This window comes from Helianthus annuus, chromosome 9, assembly GCF_002127325.2.
Source record: "Helianthus annuus cultivar XRQ/B chromosome 9, HanXRQr2.0-SUNRISE, whole genome shotgun sequence".
Taxonomy (NCBI): domain Eukaryota; kingdom Viridiplantae; phylum Streptophyta; class Magnoliopsida; order Asterales; family Asteraceae; genus Helianthus; species Helianthus annuus.
In genome coordinates this window covers 101,417,485-101,439,508 of record NC_035441.2, presented here as the reverse complement: position 1 = coordinate 101,439,508, position 22,024 = coordinate 101,417,485, and the positions used below count along the sequence as shown (strand labels likewise).

The following is a 22,024-nucleotide window of genomic DNA, read 5'->3' as shown; positions in this document are numbered from 1 at the left end:
TTGGTATCAGAGCCTCGATCATAGCGAACTAGGATTCTTTCTCGAGTCTAGACTATGATCACTAGGGCTCTCACAAAAATGTTTTCAAACATTTTTTACATTGCATACACTAAAAGTCCAGATCCAGGGTACAAGCATTTGACAAACAAAAGGGCACAATTTCACATTTCAAATTTATATTCCGGTCTTAGAGACTGGGGGAGTTCAGCCTTAGAGGCTGGGGAGGTTCAGTCTTAGAGACTGATGGAGTTCAGCCTTAGTGGCTGGGGAGGTTTAGTCTTAGGGACTGGGAGGTTGGTTTTAGAGACTAGGGAATTAGTCCTAGAGACTGGGAAAGTTGGTCTTAGAGACCAGGTAGTTGGTCTTAGAGACCAGGGGGTTAGTCTGAGAGGCTAGGGAGTTCAGTTTGAGAAACTGGGAGGGATAGTCTGGGGAAGACTAGGACGATTACTTGCATTATTGTGACTTACATGCTTATTTGACTATATGTTGATATATGTTCAATTGTCGTGATTGTTTGTTACAGACTCTATGTCTTCGTCGAGTGGAGTTTCTGACTCCGTGGAAGTAGATTCGGAGGACCCGATGCCCACCGATCCGGAGGTCTTTACATCTGATACGGACAGTAGTGACGACGACGATTTCCAGCCCTTCGCGTTGCCGGATCTCGATGACGATGCCTAGCACGCTGATGGTATTCCTGATGGGGAGCTACCCCTTGCCTTGATCCCTACTCCCATTCCACTTGCTGCATTTCCCGTAGGGGATTTGCCACTCGATGTTGTGTCCAATGACGACATCGATCTTTTTGAGGGCCCCCCTGAGGACGACCATGAGGGTGGGGCCCCGATTGCTGATAATGTCGTCATTCCTATTGTTGAGGCTCCTGTGGAGGAGGCTCCTGCAGATTCACCTGGTCCAGACTCGTTTGAGTCTGTGGCATCCGCTTCTTTGCACCACCAGGGCGTGCAGCACTACTCTCCTGACGCTGACTCAGACGTAGCGATGTCAGCTGTACCTGGTTCACCTCACGAGTTTGAGTTTGAATTTGATCATGAGTTCGAGGACGAATTTGATCCAGTTTTTCCTCCTGATTTTGACCCCGATCACGAGATCGAGTTTATTCCTGTTGACCAGCCCTTGGAGGCACCAGTGGCTCCTATTGATCAGTTATTTTATATACCTGCCGACTTTGATAAAGACTTTGCTGACCCAGAGCCTTTCATAGCACCAGAGCCTGTTGTTGCCCATGACCCTGTACCAGTGCACAACCCTATTCCTGATGATGCTCCAGTCGTTGCACCGCCCGTTCTTATGGATGCACCAGCCATTGCACCACCTATTGTTGATATTCCCATTGTTGCACCACCAGTGGTGGATGTCCCTATTACTGATGCACCCCTGCCTGATCCCGTGCCGGCATTTGTTGACCGTGCACCGTTCGCCGCTCACATCGATCCTCGATACGCTGATACCCACAATGGGTGGATCGAGGATGATGATGACTACCCTCCATTCGTGCTACCAGTCACTCCTCCTGTAGCACCTGTTTCCGCACCTATTGATGTTCCATTTTACCACCCACACATCTCTGATGTCCATCGCACCGACCTTCCTATCACATTCCTCCAAGATATTCCTCCACCTCGTCCTGGGGAGGGTTCGTCGAGGCAGCAGCCTACTTTTGTTCCACCTGTATCGTCATCTGTTCCGTTCATGTCCTGGTTCCCTCACACTACACCATCTTTTGTACCTTCGGGCGAGCCGTTTCTGTGGTCTTCGCCCAATGTTATGCCGTTATCAGACCCGTATCACCCTTTTCATGTGGGGTACACGACGGACGATATATTCATCTCCCTACAGCTTCAGCAGGACGCACTGAGTCGTCGCGTTCAGGAGTTAGAGAGGACTCCATGTCCTCCATGTCACTGTCAGACTCCTTTTGCCGCACCACACGCTCCCCTCCCGCTACCCCCTGATTCGGATATTCGTTTCCTCACCTCTGAGCAGCAGATTGCCTACTTGTTGCACGTCATTCATGCACTAGAGGAGGACTGGGTGCGCTTGCGCCGTTTGATTTTCTTCCCTCCTCCTCCTCTTCCGCCATCAGCGTAGCTATATTTTTAGTTTGGTGCAGGTAGGTTGTTTTGGTGAGAAAGTCGCAATTGGGCCAGTATACGAAGATTTTTGGAAGACCACACTTTTGTATATGATTAGTGTAGACTGACTTGTATTTTGGGGGTGATGTAACCCTATGATCTTATTTTGATGTATGATGTACAGAAAAACATGTAAAACTATATTGTGGTCATGATTAATGAAAGCTCAATGGCAACGTTCTCACTACATGCTTTGTTGAATTATTTGTTTTATATTATAACATGGGATGTTATGTGTTATGAGGTTGATGGATATTATTATATATGCATGTTTCCTATACTTACTATGACCTGACCAATATGATCATCTTTTAGAAGATGCCTCCACGACGAAACGTACACCTGCCTACTACTGAGGCGGAACTCCAGGGGCTAATTGCCGCAGCTATAGCACAGTATGCGGCCTCCCAAGCAGAAACAAGCAGGAATACTTCAAACAACAACAACAATAACAACCCACCCAATGGTAATGTCCAAGTCGCTTGAGACACATTACGATACATTTGGATATTTCTAGCACATCCGCTAATGCCATCCGTAAATACTATCGTTTGTGCAGGATGCACCTACAAACAATTTCTTGACTGTAAGCCCGTAAATTTCGACGGAACTGGAAGTGTTGTTGCATTCGTCAGATGGGCAGAAAAAACGGATTCGATTCTGAGGATGAGCAAGTGTACCCCTGAGCAACAAGTTACATACATCTCAGGGCTGTTTCTTGATTGTGCCCTATCGTGGTAGAATCTGCAAGTGCAAACATTGGGAGAAGCGGCGGCATATGCGTTATCATGGAATGAGCTGAAGGAGCTCATGAGGAAGAAGTATTGTTCGCGGGCTAAGATATAAAAGCTAGAGACGGAATTCTGGAACCTAAAGATGGAAGGCCCAAAAATCGCTGAGTATGTTTAGAGGTTTCATGATTTGTCCCATGTGGTGCCGTACATGGTCACGCCCGAATTTAAATGCATTGAGCGCTTCATCTGGGGATTGGCACCCCAGATCATGAGCATGGTAACCACGTCCAAGCCTTCAACGATTACTGAAGCCATTGATCTTAGTGTGGCGCTTATCGAAGAAGCCATTCGGTTGAACAAGTTTTCAGTTTCTGAACCAAAGAAAAAGGAAACCCATGTCGAATCCTCAGGGGAGAACAAGAGGAAATTCTCGAACTTTAAGAAAAGTAGCAGTGCCAGCAAGAAGAGGGATACAAACCCGCCAGCTGAGGTAAAGACTGGCAGTGAACAAAAAGGGAAAGGATACATGGGCACTCTGCCGAAGTGTGATTTATGCCAACATCATCATACTGGCCGGTGCATACTTAGCAAATGTGAATCCTGTGGAAGGATGGGTCACTCAAAAGACACTTGTTGGGCTGGTACTGGTCGTGGTGGCCAAAGAGGATCTGGTAACAACAACCGGGGAGGTAATGGAAATGGGAACCGCAATGGCGGAAATGATAATCGTGGTAACTTTGGGAATCAAGCAGGAAATGGTAACCGCAATCAAAACAACAATCAAGGCGGTAATGGAGATGGTAACGGTCGAGGACCGGGATGCTTTAACTGTGGAGACATCGGGCACTTCAAGCGTGAATGCCCAAAACTCAGTCAAGCTCGTGGAAGGGTATTCAACATTGGAGCAAGGGAAGCACGCCAGGACCCGAATGTTGTCACCGGTACGTTCCCTATAAATCAACGCTTTGCATCTGTATTTTTGACACTGGTGCCGACTATAGTTTTGTATCGCTAGAATTTAAGAATATGCTTAGGTTAACTGCTAGTAAGTTAGATATTCCATACTCAATTGAACTGGCTAATAGAAAGCTAGTTGAAACAAGTGAAGTTGTCAGAGGTTGCGTAATCGAGCTGGGAGAAAACGAGTTTACACTAGATCTACTGCCAGTCGAGTTGGGAAGCTTCGACGTGGTAGTAGAGATGGATTGGTTATCTAGCGACAAAGCCGAGATTGTTTGTCACGAGAAGACTATTCGCATCCCAATGGCGGATGGAGAAACAATTGTGGTTCATGGAGAGAAGCGCGATATGCCATTGAGGATCATTAGCTGCCTAAAAGCTAGAAAGTGTTTACAGAAGGGATGTGCTGCCTTCTTGGCACACATCGTTGATAAAGAAGCCGCTGAACCAAAGATCGAAGACATTCCAGACGTAAAGGAATATCCTGAAGTCTTTCCAGAAGACTTGCTAGGATTGCCACCACAAAGACAAGTCGAGTTTCATATTGACTTAGTTCCAGGCGCCGCGCCTGTAGCTAAGGCACCCTATCGAGTTGCACCTTCAGAGATGTAAGAGCTGTCAACGCAACTTCAAGAGCTGTTAGACAAAGGATTTATCAGACCAAGCTTCTCGCCTTGGGGAGCTCCAGTTTTGTTTGTTAAAAAGAAAGATGGTAGTTTTCGCATGTGTATCGACTACCGGGAACTGAACAAGTTGACAATCAAGAATAGATATCCTTTGCCGAGAATTGATGACCTATTCGATCAGTTGTAAGGTTCAAGTTTCTACTCAAAGATCGATCTTCGATCAGGTTACCACCAATTGAGAATACAAGAGGAAAGTATTCCCAAGACTGCTTTTAGGACTCGTTATGGACATTACGAGTTCCTGGTTATGCCGTTTGGTTTGACGAACGCGCCAGCTGTATTAATGGATTTGATGAACAGAGTTTGTAAGTCGTACCTTGATAAGTTTGTGATTGTGTTCATTGATGACATTTTGATCTACTCAAATACGAAGGAAGAGCATGAGCAGCATTTAAGAGCCATTTTAGAGCTACTTAAAAAGGAGAAGTTGTACGCAAAGTTCTCGAAGTATAAGTTCTGGTTACGCGAAGTCCAGTTTCTTGGACATGTGGTTAATGGAAATGGAATTCATGTGGACCCACAAAGATCGAGGCGATCAAGAACTGGGAGACTCCAAAGACGCCGACCGAGATCCGACGGTTCTTAGGTTTGGCTGGTTATTATCGAAGGTTCATTGAGGATTTCTCGAAAATCGCTCAGCCTCTGACTACTCTCACACAGAAAGACAAGAAGTTTGATTGGGGAGACAAACAAGAAGAAGCATTTCAGTTGTTGAAAAACAAGCTTTGTGACGCACCAATCTTATCGCTACCCGAAGGCATGGACGACTTCGTGGTATATTGCGATGCTTCACGCCAAGGTTTAGGCTGCGTGCTGATGCAGCGACAGAAGGTGATAGCATACGCTTCTCGCCAATTGAAGTTCCACGAGAAAAATTATACCACGCATGACTTGGAGTTAGGCGCGGTGGTATTTGCGTTGAAAATCTGGCGACATTAATTGTATGGCACACGATGTACAGTCTATACTGATCACAAGAGCCTGCAGCACATATTTGATCAAAAGGAGCTTAACATGAGGCAAAGACGCTGGGTTGAACTATTGAATGACTACGACTGTGAAATCAAGTATCACCCAGGGAAGGCGAATGTGGTCGCCGATGCCCTGAGTCGGAAAGAAAGGATCAAGCCCATAAGGGTTAGGGCTTTAGAAATGATTGTCCAGACAGACCTCTCATTGTGCATTCGTGCCGCGCAGAGAGAAGCTCTTAAAGAAAGGAATATTGAGGATGAGTATCTCCGTGGGATGGAGAAGCAGTTGGTACCAAACGGGGAAGGAACTTTATGCTTCATTAAACGAATTTGGGTTCCTTTGTTTGGTGGTTTGAGAAAGGTTATTTTTTATGAAGCCCACAAATCTCGATACTCGATTCACCCAGGAGCGGATAAAATGTACCAAGATCTTAAGGATTTCTATTGGTGGCCAAGGTTGAAAGGCGATGTTGCAATATATGTTAGCAAATGTTTAACTTGCGCCAAGGTAAAGGTCGAATACCAAAAGCCTTCAGGTCTCTTGCAACAACCTGAAATACCCCAGTGGAAGTGGGAACAAATTTCTATAGACTTCATAACGAAATTGCCAAGGACACCCAAGGGCCACGATATGATTTGGGTGATAGTAGACCGTTTAACGAAATCTGCGCACTTTTTGCCAATCAAGGAAAAAGACAACACGAGTAAACTTGCTGAGATATACATGAGAGAGGTTGTGGCACGGCATGGAGTGCCACTCTCAATCATCTCTGATAGAGATGGACGCTTCATGTCAAGGATTTGGCAATCCTTTCAAGAAGCCTTTGGTTCTCAGTTGAATCTAAGTACTGCATTTCACCCGCAAACAGACGGACAGAGCGAACGAACGATTCAAACATTAGAAGACATGTTGCGAGCTTGCGTAATGGATCTAGGTGGAAGTTGGGACACTCACCTACCATTGGTTGAATTCTCATACAATAATAGCTATCATGCAAGTATACAAGCCGCACCGTTCGAAGCCCTCTATGGACGCAAATGTCGATCACCGGTTTGTTGGGCTGACGCGGGTGATAGACAACTAGTTGGTCCGGAATTGGTCCAGGAAACGACAGACAAGATTGCACAGATCCGAGAACGCATCAAAGCGGCTCGTGATCGACAAAAGAGTTATGCGGACCTAAGAAGGAAACCTCTGGAATTTAAGGTGGGAGAGATGGTTTTATTGAAGGTTTCACCCTAGAAGGGTGTGGTACGCTTTGGGAAGCGTGGGAAGTTGAATCCGCGTCACATTAGCCCATTCAGAATCCTGCAAAGGATTGGGCTTGTAGCATACAAGTTGGACCTATCTGCTGAACTTAATGGCGTTCACGATACATTTCATTTATCCAATTTGAAAAAGAGTCCAACTCAAGAGACAACTGTGACACCTGTGTCACCGCGACCCTCAAACAAATACCAAGCCAATGAAATATTGTATTTCATACTTGGGATCTTGTATAAATATGTGTATCTTTTGCACATATCAATTCTTGTTCAATTTCAAACTTTACATCGCTTTCTGGAGAATTATACGCAAACTGGTGCGTAAACGTACTCAGTTTAATGTGACAAATACTCCGGAACATCAACATATACTCAACATACCTTAAATAACCTTTACATAACTTAGAAATAAGTTTTGAAGGCTTTGGTATGGCAAAAACAAGTTAATTCGCTTACAGGGACTAAACTTGACAAACTGCGAAAGTATGCCAATTTGAACTGTAACAGACATTCCGGAACATGTCCATAAGTTAAACATACCATAAATATCCTTTACATAGCTTAGAAATAGGCTTTGAGGGGTTTGGTATGCCAAAATAAACTTTTGGGTCATTCAGGGACTAAAAGTGTCAAAAAGTGCACAAGTTTGCACTTTCGCGCATAACTTACGTTCTGAATACATCCGGACATCCAAAAATTTATGTAAGCATCCTTATATTATGCCTTAGTATTTGGCATAAGAAAAATCCATTCGTCGCGTCATTTGGATCGTCTTTCGCGCTTATGCGCATTCCGTCGTAATTAAGCGAACATCGCGATCGTACGACCAAACGAACCGATATCCGGAATATTTTTGAGCATATTTCAAGTCCCCTACACTTTAACTTCATCTTAGAGCCTTGAAATGAGGTTAACGGGGCTTAAACGTGCCAAAAATGGGCCAAATTGCATGATTCTGAAGTGCAGGGACTAAAACTGAAAATTCTGAACTGTGACCCTCAGGCGGGGCGCGTAAGGATTGCCCAAATCCTTACGCGGGGCACATGGGACTATCAGACCAGATTCAATGTTTGAATCCACTTGCAGTTGGCCTTTCGTTCGTTCAAGGGGAAATGCCCTTTCACCCAATCAAGAGCCAAGGGCCATTTTCAGTAACCACAACATTTTGACAAGTGGACGCTCAAGATCGTGGCACGATATTCAAGAAACGATCCTAATGGCTCTACTTTTCCTATAAATACACCCCTTGATGTAAAACCCACACAAATCTGATCAAAATGCTCTAAGTTGATGTCATTGCTTCATACCTGAGCTCTTTGATCTAGATTAGCATTCGGGGACCCTCCGTAAGTATTCTTTCGTTCTTTTATTCGCTTTTCGAGTCCGAAAGTCAACGTTTTGTTGACTTTCTGCATTGACCAGCCTATGGTCAACACGAAGTTCATGGAACTTCATAACGTGAGCGTGATCACGATGGTTATAGTCTGTAGTGACTATACCTACTGATTACCACATTATCTAGGCTCAGTGACGAGTCGTAGTTTCGGCCAAAATGTGCATTCTTGCATATTTTGTAACCAAACTACTAGTGAGCATCAAAGCCGTTTGTTTTGGTGCCAAACCTGTTTTCTAAACTTAGTTAAGCATGTCCTAACATGCTTAGCTCGTCACTTTTAGTTTAGTGCATATATAGGGTCGTAAGGTAAGCGATCTAAACCATCGCTTATACTTTCGAACCCGACCCATTTGGCCGATCATTAGGATCCGACCAAACACATTAGGTGACCATAGCTATAACCTTCCGAGGTTATACCTTGTGGTCACGATGTTAGGCGTTCCAGAGGCGTTCTACAAGAACGACGCGTAAGGTAGCATAAGCTACCTAAACGGGTCGTAATGGGTCGCAAGCACTTAGGTTAGGTTTCATTTTAGTATGTAGGCTTTGTTAAACCATACTACGCGAGTCTCCATACTCGTTTGGTTTACGAACCCGCATACTATCCGATCCTTCCGATTTTGGTCCGGTATATTAACATAGCTACCTATTAGGTGCCGTTTGATATTCCGTGATCTCTAGCATTATTTGGTTATTATACAAGAACTACAAAGCAATCTCAGGTGAGTACATTGAACCCCTCTTTTACTGTTTTCCAAACTGTTTTGGGGTGAAACACATGTGCCTACTTGTTACTTTCATGCTTTCCCGTTTTCACATCATATACTTGCTATATTCGGTAGTACATATATATAGTACATGATTTCATTGGGTTCATGCTACGTACGCCCATTGTGTGCATACGTAGTACATTGTTTTACATTGCATTTCTGTTGCATATGCTCATCCAGCATATGAACACATTATGCTACATTTTGAACCGTTGTGACCATTTGACCATGCAAACCGTCTAAACCCGTTTGATTATATGAACCGTTTGTAACCATTGAACCGTGTGAACCAGTTGTATCCGTTGATATGATTTACATTTGACAATAGACACTTGACTATACATGAACATTTCTACAATTGTTAAATACTTCATCTCGATGGTTTGGTTTGAGTAAGTGATTAAGTAACGAGGCGTGTGTAATATGATACAAGCATGGTGGATACGCCACTGGTACTTCCTATATATAAGTGTTTGTATGGTATTACATATCGTAGCGTTATTTGAATCATTTCAATTTGATACATATGACATTTTATACAAATAACACACTTTTCCCGAAACATTGTTTTACAAACGACTTATCTTATACAAACTCATTTTACATGGTTATCCGTTTAACCATACAGTGTTCTCTTATTTATACATATCATTTGATCTTACCGTTTTTCAAATGATTTACAAGACAAAGCAAAATACGAGGTTCATGACTAAACATTTTCTCAAACACATGTCATGAATTCCGTTTTCACAAAACCATTGTATCTCACAGGCATTTTTATGCTGACGTACCTATTTTCACATGTGTTTTCAGGAGATGATGCATAGGACTTATCAAGACATACTTAGGCGGACCTGTGCCTTAGTGACTTAAAACGAGACAAGAACTAGTTAATTTATGTTATGTATTCTTTGGTTCTTGTTTAAAGCAATGTAAACTTTCATGTTTGATTAATAAAACGAAACTTCATTTACCATGGATTTGAAACAATTGATTCTGTTACAACACTCCCCGACGTTTCCGCCACGTTTTGTATGTTCTACGTGGTCGGGGTGTGACAGAAAAGTTGGTATCAGAGCCAGGTTATAGGGAATTAGGTTATTAGTAATGCTTTGACCTAGTCTATAACCTTCCTAGGACCCTAACGCGAGTTTACTTGCGTTTCGTCATAAAACAATACCGTCGCCTATCCTTAGGCGACGACCACAACAAGAACATAAATTTCAAAACCGCTTTGAAAACTAATCATCTATTCTAGGATGATTGATTACTAGGTTTTGAATCCTCTGTTATAAGGTTTTGAACCCCTTTGAACTTTCAAAACTCTCGTCGAAGTTTTGGGTCCTAAATAGTGTGAACACGTGCAAACTGGAAGAGTGAATGCCTGTACCCTGGGTTTTCTGTCTAAGGTTAGAGTGTTCATACAAATCCACATAATCGGACCAGTCACTCTTACCTGGGAACTCTTGGGGTGAGTGTCCACTTATAGGCGAGCATGTCATCGCGATACACTATGAGGATCTATTTGCTTTGATTCAGCCTTGGTGTTGTTTGTTTTGCTTCGTGGATTCAAACAAATGACCATCAACCATGATTATGGCCGGTAATTGTAATATCCTATTCTTACCCAATGCCATTTCATTTGCTTTCTTTCTTGTTTCTCTTTTAGAATGCCTCCTCGACGCGAAAACCAGATAGTGACTGCCGAACTGGCAGAGATCATTTCACAGCAAATGGCTGCTCAATTCCCAAACCTCTTTGCTCAATGGAACCAAGCCAACAACAACAATAATGCCCCCCTGCAACTTCAAGACGTTCAACTCAGCTAAGCCATCCAAGTTTTCTGGGTCTCAAGGAGCGACTGCACTTCTGCAATGGTTCGAGAGTTTAGAGAACACCTTCAGACATGTTCAATGTACAAACGAGCGAAAGGTAGAATTCGCATCTTGCGTCTTTGAGAAACGAGCTTTGACATGGTGGAATGGTGTGATGAGAGATAGGGGTGCCGATGTGGCACTGGCTCAAACATGGCAAGAGCTTCGAGCTCTGATGATGAATGAATTCTGTCCTCGTCACGAGATCAGGGCCTTGGAAACGGAGTTCGACAATCTTAAGCAAGTTAGCGGTGAGCATCGAGCCTACACGGACCGTTATGAGGACTTAAGTTTGTTATGCCCGGATATGGTTACACCTTTGGATAAGGCAATCGAAAAGTACATTGATGGCCTCCCTGACTCAATACAAGACATTGTGACTGGTAGCAACCCTACTACAATTAGACAGGCCATTGAGCTATCTGCAACCTTGACTGAATCAAAGATCAGGAAAGGTAAACTTTTCCAAAAAGGTGACAAGAAACCGGTCGGGGAATCGAACCCAATCGAGGAATCAAAGACCATGGATGAACAGACTGAATCTCCTAAGAAGTCAAAGAAGCGAAAGGCTTCTCAGAACTTCGCCGTGGTCGCTCACAATGGTCAAGCCGTCCCCAACCAACCAGCTCAACCCCCTGCTAGAAAACCATACAATGGAACTGCACTCTTGTGCAACCAATGTAGCCTCCATCATCACGCCAATGTACAGTGCCGCAAATGCCAAACTTGTGGACTTATAGGCCACACAGCAAGAGTCTGCCCAGCTGCAGCTGCGCCAAACCAAGCTGGCAACAATCCTGCTCAAGGTCGTTTTCTACCAGGCTCTTGTTTCAACTGTGGCGAGATGGGTCATTTCCGAAGAAATTGCCCAAAGCTTGTTAATGCAAATCCAGCACAGGGATGAGCATCTGACTGACTAGAAGACAACATCGTTTAGAAATAATCACGTCTTATGTATTATTTTCTTTTGTTGTCAAGGTCCAAGAAATAGTTGTTATCGTTGTTTATAAATAAATCTTTTATTTACATTGCAATGTATTTCTGTGGTTGCATGTATAAACGACATATCCCTTACAATATCGAAAATCAAAGAACCGTATTCCTTGAAGAACAAACTACCCCTAAAATTCTCCCATTCTATGATCGCTTGCGTCTTCCACAAAATTCCTAAGTACCCGTTTATTCTAAGGAAACGAAGTACAAAGCGCAAGTTACAACGTGAGACGAATACCCAAGGTACCACTATAAATCCTTAATAGGGTACCTAAGGATTTCCCGTAAGTCCTAAATTGTTGTATACCTTAATTCGAATGTGGTGATTCCTTGTAATCAAAAATCGAATTTTGGGAGATCTTCCTATCTTCTCAGATAGATTCCAGTGAACATTGAGACCCGTCGACTGGTTTCCATATCCGTATTCAATCAATAACAAGTTAATAACAAATTATAATCAAGTTAAACAATTATGTGACTTTGTGCTTATGTGTTCCCTTATGTGTTGTTGTGTGATCCAAATTATGTTATCCAAATCTTCATAGAATCTTACATATCCTTGTACAAGAGATTCATAGTAGGATACCCAAAGGTATTACTTAAAATCCTCAATGGACTTCTATGTTATAGTTAAGTCCCTCGGATTATAAAGTACTCCTTCATAATTAGACCCCTTGTGTGGCCTAGTTAAACAGATTGATCCAAAAATCTGGTTAGGGATATCATGTGATGATATAGCTGAAAGGACTCCTTGGTGGCCTAACTAAGAAGATCCCCTGTCGATCTAATTAAAAGGACCCGATGGAAGTCTATTCACCCTCATCACAAGTTTGATATCCTTCCCCAAAACATTACAAAACAAACTGTGCGGACTGTGCAAGGGATTACGTAATTATGGATGCATACATAATTATGGAATTTAGTGCACAGAAATCACAGCAAGTTCTGTCATGTGTCTAGAGTTAACCCTATTCATTTCCAACTCTTAGGAAGCAACCGTTGAAAATGACTCCGTTAGTTCATTTTCGTTTCCGAAGATTTACCCGTTGAGGAAATGAATATCCGTTGTGTAATCCTTCATTTCCAACTCTGATGAAGCAACCGTTGAAAATGACTCCGTTAGTTCATTTTCGTTTCTGACGATTTATCCGTTGGGGAAATGAATATCCGTTGTGTAATCCTTCATTTCCATTTCTGATGAAGCAACTATTGAAAATGACTCCGTTAGTTCATTTTCGTTTCTGACGATTTATCCGTTGGGGAAATGAATATCCGTTGTGTAATCCTTCATTTCCAACTCTGATGAAGCAACCGTTGAAAATGACTCCGTTAGTTCATTTTCGTTTCTGACGATTTATCCGTTGGGGAAATGAATATCCGTTGTGTAATCCTTCATTTCCATTTCTGATGAAGCAACCATTGAAAATGACTCCGTCTGTTCATTTTTCGTTTCTGAAGATTTGTCCGATGAGGAAATGAACATCCGTTTGCTTATTCCGTCATTTCCATTTCTGAAGAATACTCGATGAGAAAAATGACCCCGTCTGTTCATTTTCGTTTCTGAAGAATGAACCGTCAAGGAAATGACAGGATATTGCCTTGCATATCGCTGGTGGTTATTTGGCAAAGTCACAAATAGACTCCTACGAATAAATTTCGGGACGAAATTTCCTAAAGTACGGGAGACTGTGACACCTGTGTCACCGCGACCTTCAAACAAATACCAAGCCGATGAAATATTGTATTTCATACTTGGGATCTTGTATAAATATGTGTATCTTTTGCACATGTCAATTCTTGTTCAATTTCAAACTTTACATCGCTTACTGGAGAATTATACGCAAACTGGTGCGTAAACGTACTCAGTTTAATGCGACAAATACTCCGGAACATCAACATATACTCAACATACCTTAAATAACCTTTACATAACTTAGAAATAAGTTTTGAAGGCTTTGGTATGGCAAAAACAAGTTAATTCGCTTACATGGACTAAACTTGACAAACTGCGAAAGTATGCCAATTTGAACTGTAACAGACATTCCGGAACATGTCCATAAGTTAAACATACCATAACTATCCTTTACATAGCTTAGAAATAGGCTTTGAGGGGTTTGGTATGCCAAAATAAACTTTTGGGTCATTCAGGGACTAAAAGTGTCAAAAAGTGCACAAGTTTGCACTTTCGCGCATAACTTACGTTCTGAATACATCCGGACATCCAAAAATTTATGTAATCATCCTTATATTATGCCTTAGTATTTGGCATAAGAAAAATCCATTCGTCGCGTCATTTGGATCGTCTTTCGCGCTTATGCGCATTCCGTCGTAATTAAGGGAACATCGCGATCGTACGACCAAACGAACCGACATCCGGAATATTTTTGAGCATATTTCAAGTCCCCTACACTTTAACTTCATCTTAGAGCCTTGAAATGAGGTTAACGGGGCTTAAACGTGCCAAAAATGGGCCAAATTGCATGATTCTGAAGTGCAGGGACTAAAACTGAAAATTCTGAACTGTGACCCTCAGGCAGGGCGCGTAAGGATTGCCCAAATCCTTACGCGGGGCGCGTGGGACTATCAGCCCAGATTCAATGTTTGAATCCACTTGCAGTTGGCCTTTCGTTCGTTCAAGGGGCAATGCCCTTTCACCCAATCAAGAGCCAAGGGCCATTTTCAGTAACCACAACATTTTGACAAGTGGACGCTCAAGATCGTGGCACGATATTCAAGAAACGATCCTAACGGCTCTACTTTTCCTATAAATACCCCCTTGATGTAAAACCCACACAAATCTGATCAAAATGCTCTAAGTTGATGCCATTGCTTCATACCTGAGCTCTTTGATCTATATTAGCATTCGGGGACCCTCCGTAAGTATTCTTTCGTTCTTTTATTCGCTTTTCGAGTCCGAAAGTCAACGTTTTGTTGACTTTCTGCATTGAACAGCCTATGGTCAACACGAAGTTCATGGAACTTCATAACGTGAGCGTGATCACGATGGTTATAGTCTGTAGTGACTATACCTACTGATTACCACGTTATCTAGGCTCAGTGACAAGTCGTAGTTTCGGCCAAAATGTGCATTCTTGCATATTTTGTAACCAAACTACTAGTGAGCATCAAAGCCGTTTGTTTTGGTGCCAAACCTGTTTTCTAAACTTAGTTAAGCATGTCCTAACATGCTTAGCTCGTCACTTTTAGTTTAGTGCATATATAGGGTCGTAAGGTAAGCGATCTAAACCATCGCTTATACTTTCGAACCCGACCCATTTGGCCGATCATTAGGATCCGACCAAACACATTAGGTGACCATATCTATAACCTTCCGAGGTTATACCTTGTGGTCACGATGTTAGGCGTTCCAGACGCGTTCTACGCGAACGACGCGTAAGGTAGCATAAGCTACCTAAACGGGTCGTAATGGGTCGCAAGCACTTAGGTTAGGTTTCATTTTAGTATGTAGGCTTTGTTAAACCATATTACGCGAGTCTCCATACTCGTTTGGTTTACGAACCCGCATACTATCCGATCCTTCCGATTTTGGTCCGGTATATTAACATAGCTACCTATTAGGTGCCGTTTGATATTCCGTGATCTCTAGCATTATTTGGTTATTATACAAGAACTACAAAGCAATCTCAGGTGAGTACATTGAACCCCTCTTTTACTGTTTTCCAAACTGTTTTGAGGTGAAACACATGTGCCTACTTGTTACTTTCATGCTTTCCTGTTTTCACATCATATACTTGCTATGTTCGATAGTACATATATATAGTACATGATTTCATTGGGTTCATGCTACGTACGCCCATTGTGTGCATACGTAGTACATTGTTTTACATTGCATTTCTGTTGCATATGCTCATCCAGCATATGAACACATTATGCTACATTTTGAACCGTTGTGACCATTTGACCATGTGAACCGTCTAAACCCGTTTGATTATATGAACCGTTTGTAACCATTGAACCGTGTGAACCAGTTGTATCCGTTGATATGATTTACATTTGACAATAGACACTTGACTATACATGAACATTTCTACAATTGTTAAACACTTCATCTTGATGGTTTGGTTTGAGTAAGTGATTAAGTAACGAGGCGTGTGTAATATGATACAAGCATGGTGGATACGCCGCTGGTACTTCCTATATATAAGTGTTTGTATGGTATTACATATCGTAGCGTTATTTGAATCATTTCAATTTGATACATATGACATTTTATACAAATAACACACTTTTCCCGAAACATTGTTTTACAAACGACTTATCTTATACAAACTCATTTTACATGGTTATCCGTTTAACCATACAGTGTTCTCTTATTTATACATATCATTTGATCTTACCGTTTTTCAAATGATTTACAAGACAAAGCAAACTACGAGGTTCATGACTAAACATTTTCTCAAACACAAGTCATGAATTCCGTTTTCACAAAACCAATGTATCTCACAGGCATTTTTATGCTGACGTACCTATTTTCACATGTGTTTTCAGGAGATGATGCATAGGACTTATCAAGACATACTTAGGCGGACCTGTGCCTTAGTGACTTAAAACGAGACAAGAACTAGTTAAATTATGTTATGTACTCTTTGGTTCTCGTTTAAAACAATGTAAACTTTCATGTTTGATTAATAAAACGAAACTTCAATTGCCATGGATTTGAAACAATTGATTCTGTTACAACACTCCCTGACGTTTCCGCCACGTTTTCTATGTTCCACGTGGTCGGGGTGTGATAACAGTTGTCATTCCTGCCGACGAAGTTCACATTGACGACACACTCCATTTTACAGAAGAACCCGTTGAGGTTACTGATTGGAAAGTTAATAAGACACGCCGGAGTAGTGTCAAACTCGTCAAGGTTCGATGGAATGCACGACATGTGCCGGAATTCACGTGGGAGCGTGAGGATCGCATGAAAGAGAAGTACCCACATTTATTCCCCAACACCCCTGCATCTCGTAGGAGAACTAAAATTTCGGGACGGAATTTCTCTAACAGGGGGAGAATGTGACAATCCTCACAATTACAGGTATCCGTACAATTAATTAATATTAAATTTGTGCTTAATGACTGTGCATGGTTACAACTGTTGATTAAACTACTGACTGATTTCTGTTACATACATATGCATCACATTCATGCTATCACTCCATTTATTACATACAAACCTTAGTGACAAACTTGATGCACAAAGCACAGTTAGCACAGTGAGCGGATAGCCCAGAAAACATGCTGACAATGCCAGCACATAGACAGACAATGTTTTTGAGGCCAGTATGAGCCAGAGATGGGGTACAACACTAGTAGGGAGTGTAGGGAAGTGAGGACCATAAAACTGCGTCACTAGGTGATAGTTAAAGTGCCGGGAAGTGCCTAAAACACACTCTAAATGCAGAATTCTGCATCTACTAACAAAATTCAGCATTTAAATGTGCTGGTAATGTGCAAAAACTTAACAAAATGGTCCTGTATACTTTCCTAAGTGTCGGGAATTAAAAGTGTCATTAAAAGTTATATAAAAGACACTTTACGGATTAATTAAGCACTTTAACGGAACAGTATCAAACCGAACAACCGGACATTACCCGGAACACAAAAATATTGTCAAGTACATTGTTTCACTTTTAGTAAGCTAGTTATGTTCCCCGAACACCCTAACACACTATATATTTCATAACACTCATAAACCACTAACTAAACCTTTGGTTTCCAACCAAGATGACTAACTATCTAGTTGGGACTCAACCCTATACCCCCCCCCCTTGGCGATGGTCACCATGGGTGGCCCACCCATGGATTTGTTTCAATATTTAATATGACCATGTTGCTAGTTTAGGGGCATATTACACATAAGACAATAGCATGTTGGAGTTTATAAGTATTAACCTCAAGTCCACCCTTCTCTCACTTCACAACACATAACACACTTCAAACTCACTCTCTTCTCTCCCTCTTGCTCGGCCGAGAGCACCACCACCACCACCATCATCTTCAATTCCAAATCATTCAATCTCTAGTGATCCAAAGGTGTTAAAGTGCATACAACGAAGCTCAGTGTTCTTGGAAGTGGAAGGACCTCTCTTATCTTCTTTTATCCACTCAATTTCTTCAGTTGAACTTCCCTAGCCTTGAGCTAGTGGTAAGAACTTAGATCCTTTCATTTTTCATCTTGTCTAAGTGGTTAATGATGGACCATGATCAAAAACATTAAGAACATTTATGAATCATATGAAGAAGACATGAACATTAACTAATTTGATGATGAAATAAGAAGGAAACTTGATAAAATGAAGTTGTTGTAGTTATGTTGTTGATATTTTGATGATTACTAGCAATATGATGTTTGATCATCATATGAAGCTTGTTAAGTTATGATTAAAAACATGACTTAACAAGTTAGAGATGATTATGTGTACATAAAATGATCATCTTCTTGTTAAAGCTAGAACTTGGGAATAAAAGTGATTTTCATAGAAAATAATAAACCTAATGGACTAGTAAAACTTGTAGACTCAAGACTTGTGTATGAGTTATATTAGAAAACCAAGTTTAAAAGGCGGTTTTTGAAAAAGTATGATTCTTACATATACTTACACCATCTTTTAAATAAACTAAGTATATGGATGCTAGTGAAGCATGAAAATATTGAAAATGGATATTTTTGTAAAATAAGTTCACTAGTTGTGAACATCTAAAAATCCCGAGAACGAGAGTCTTACAAAAATAAACACATTTTGGAGGGTAACTAAACCCACGAAACACCCCACTAAGTTACTACGCGTTTTTATGAAAAACCAAGTTCATGTTGTCATGTAAATTGCATAGTTTATGCACTTGACTAGGGTAATATTGTTTAGTAACTTGTTATTGATTGATTGGACGAATTTTGAAAAGAAAATGATATGCTATGAGCATGGACACCTCCATTTACAAAGGAAACTCTGGTGAAATTTTCTAAAAATCCGACACTTAGAAAATATTCTTCTATCAAGTGTTTACGAATATATTTTTAACTTTGTTTTCAAAATAAACTTCGCCATAATTTTTATTATAAAAATACCAAGTATCGGAGGTTGATTTTCGTAAATAAAATTTGATAAATATATATTTAGAATATATATTTTATACTAAAACTCTTGTGTGATTATTTGTTTATTTTGTGAACTAGTTATATTATTTTTAGGGTAAAATAATATAACTTATGAATACCATGGAAATTACAACTCCAGAATAATACAAAAAATATCAAGGAATAAAATATTTAAGTTACACACTCGGTATTGAAAAATTGAACGTTCAAACATAACTTATGAAATAATCCGGAAAACGCTTCTACACATACATTTTTGGTAAGATATTATTCTGGAAATTAATGGAGTAAAATATATTATTTTTGGGAAAATACATATATTTTGGGAATATGTTATTTTGGACAAATAAGTTAAATATATTTTTTTAAGTGGGACTTAAAATATATTTTTCGGAATCACAATAATACATGTATAAATACCCCCATCCTTGGGAAGGAAATACGAAGTTAAAATACTTGTGAAGTATAAATACAAAATATTATTCAACGATTATTCCATAATAAAATATAATTTAAAGTTAAGATAATTATTTTAACTAATAATTATAACTTGGAATAATGTTCGGAAACTTAAGAGTCGCAACTCAAAAACATCAAACCCTAAGCCAAGGCACGACCCTTTCGTCTAATAGACATTAGTACGTGTAGGTCGTCGCGTAGCAGACAGAGTTTGGGTCGACGATACGATTCAGAGGACGCAGTACTGTGAGTTCATGTCCCCCTTTTCTTTTAACTGTTTTCAGTTTTATAACTTCGGGGGGTGAAATACATGTTACAATTATACAGACATTTTTTATACATGGTATGGTTAGCTTAAGGAGGGACTTTCATACACCGTTAGATCATGTGAGTGGGTAGGCGGCTACTAAAGGCCATTAATCCTCGTCGTAGGACCGAGGGACATGAGTGATAGATTTTTTTGGGTGTAGCGAGCCCACACCCATGAGGCCGGGGCGGCCCATAGTGGTGACTGTGTCTTACAGCCGAGGCCCGGTACAAATTTGCTAGGTTTGAGTCTTCGTACATCACTTCACACATATCAATGGCCTTGCAAACCATCGGTGATCTCTTTTTATTTCCTTATTGCTACATACCAGGGACTTTTATACATACGTCATTTACAAAGGATTATACATACTCACATACACATAAACTCGCTCAACTTTTTGTTGATTTTTCAAACTACATGTATTTCAGGAAATTAGTGGATCTGGCGGAGTATGCGTTGTGTCAAGGCTGCGTAGTGAATAAAGATGTCATCCGTGTTGTTGAGTTTAGGAGGTGGATCCCTTTCCTGGACGGGATACACAATTCTAAACTTGGGTTTTTATTTACGTACTTTTGATGAGTCTTTGTGAACTCTGTTAATCTTGTCATGTTTGTAACTTACTTTATGTGTCGACATTTTCAAACAATGATGTTGTGGTATTTTTAAACTTAATGAATGGATGAACATCTTGTGTTTTATCATATAGCATTGTTATGATTGTTACTATGGTATTAAGAAGTCACACCAAAATAAACCCACGCTTCCGCAAAAGTCAGGGTGTGACAAAATTAGAGGTGGGTGACATGACACTGATGTGAAAGGTCATTGTGGTCATGAAGGTCATGACCATACCCTAGAGCCTAATATGAAGATACTACAATTTAGAAGATTCAAACAATATAACAAATAAATTAAACACTCTCATACTAGTCAATAGAAACACACAACTTTTATATATAACTAGACTCTTAAAGAAAAATACAAAGAAAATTACTTTTTGAGTCTCTGTGTCTTTGTGGTGTTAACCACCTGAGTAAAAAATCAATATGTTTAACACCCTGAGTCTGTAAACGTTTTTCTTGTAACGTTTTGAGTCCAACTTTTTAAAATTGTTAGAACTTTTTTATGAAGTTTTGTTAAATGACTAAATTATCCCTATAGTTAAAAAAAGTTAATATATTATCAAATTTCTCTCTCTTATATATCTCTCAATCTCTCCCTTATCTCCATCTCTCTCAAATCTGCATTTCTCTCTCGTCTTTTTTTCTCTATCTCTAAACCACCTCCATCATCCATCCCCCACCACCACACCTCCACCAACACCACACCACCATCACCACTACACCTCCACTGTCACCACCACAACTACACCTCCACCTTCACCACCCACCACCGCTACACCTCCACCATCACCACTGCACCTCCATCGTCATCACCACTGTTGACTAGCTTTGACCGTCGTTGACCAAACTTAAAACCCGCCAAAAACAATTTCCAAACACCCCCAAGGCATCGAGTAACCATCCATCACCACCACAGTTGACTACCTTTCAAAATTTAAACCTGACAAAAAGTGTAGCTAGATTTTTTTTGTTTACGGTAAGCTAACCTATTTCTATGTCCACACCTTGCAGGATTTTAACTCTTCATCTCTATGATTGATCTCTATGATTGATAGCAGCCACATTGAGGAAAAATGTCACCTAGCTCTAACTCTGTTAGTTTTCATGTTTAAATCAAGGTAGATTTGTAATTTACTTATTTGTTTAAAATCTATTTAATAAATAAAACAATTTTCTTTTAAATTTTAAAAATATATAAACAGATAAATAGTGGAGATTTGTATATACGAAATTAAATACATTTGGAATGAGGCAGGAGTTGAGCAGTGGTGCTTCACCGGAGAAAAAGACCAAATGGTGGGGTGGGAGGTGGGTTGTGGTGGTATGGTAGTTAGAGAGAGAGAGATGGGGTTTATATATATGTAAGATGTTTTAAACATAATTATTTAATTTAGAGTAAAATGACCAAAATACCCTCATGTGAGGTCTACTTGGTCAGATTTAACCATAAAAATAAACTGATTTTTGGTTAAAGGACATAACGCGCAAGAGTTTGCAAACATCGAGTACGTTTTCTGTACGTTTTGAAGACAAAGGATACACTTTGCAATCTAGTGTCAACATAAAGAACGATTTTTCGTAATTTACTCTTTTAAAAAATTAAACATATATAAAAGAATAAATAAATCTTGCCTGATAACTCTTTGATTTTCTCTCTCTATTAACTCTCTCTCTTTCTCCCTCCCTCTAACCTCATGATCCCACCACCATTC

At 40.5% G+C, this 22,024-nt stretch overlaps 2 protein-coding genes across 2 annotated transcripts; both read left to right on the top strand.

Annotated features, from left to right (window-relative positions):
* The first annotated feature begins 243 nt into the window (after window positions 1-243).
* On the top strand, window positions 244-2,115 carry LOC110919945 (proline-rich extensin-like protein EPR1). The gene is made up of 3 exons (XM_022164213.1): window positions 244-340; window positions 527-603; window positions 685-2,115. The coding sequence occupies exons 1-3, from the start codon at window positions 244-246 to the stop codon at window positions 2,113-2,115; spliced, it is 1,605 nt and encodes a 534-aa protein (XP_022019905.1).
* Window positions 2,116-3,167: 1,052 nt separating this feature from the next.
* LOC110919871 (N66 matrix protein-like) lies at window positions 3,168-21,642 on the top strand. Its single transcript, XM_035976991.1, has 2 exons — window positions 3,168-3,782; window positions 21,568-21,642. The coding sequence occupies exons 1-2, from the start codon at window positions 3,168-3,170 to the stop codon at window positions 21,640-21,642; spliced, it is 690 nt and encodes a 229-aa protein (XP_035832884.1).
* The last annotated feature ends 382 nt before the right edge of the window (window positions 21,643-22,024 follow it).

Excerpts from the sequence above, each read along its gene's own strand:
- LOC110919945 (XM_022164213.1), top strand. The coding sequence starts at position 244 with ATGGAGTTCAGCCTTAGTGGCTGGGGAGGTTTAGTCTTAGGGACTGGG. Across the intron at positions 341-526 it reads CCTAGAGACTGGGAAAGTTG|ACTCTATGTCTTCGTCGAGT; the intron begins GTCTTAGAGACC and ends TGTTTGTTACAG. Across the intron at positions 604-684 it reads CGATGCCCACCGATCCGGAG|CACGCTGATGGTATTCCTGA; the intron begins GTCTTTACATCT and ends GACGATGCCTAG.
- LOC110919871 (XM_035976991.1), top strand. The coding sequence starts at position 3,168 with ATGGTAACCACGTCCAAGCCTTCAACGATTACTGAAGCCATTGATCTT. Across the intron at positions 3,783-21,567 it reads TCAGTCAAGCTCGTGGAAGG|GAGTTGAGCAGTGGTGCTTC; the intron begins GTATTCAACATT and ends GGAATGAGGCAG.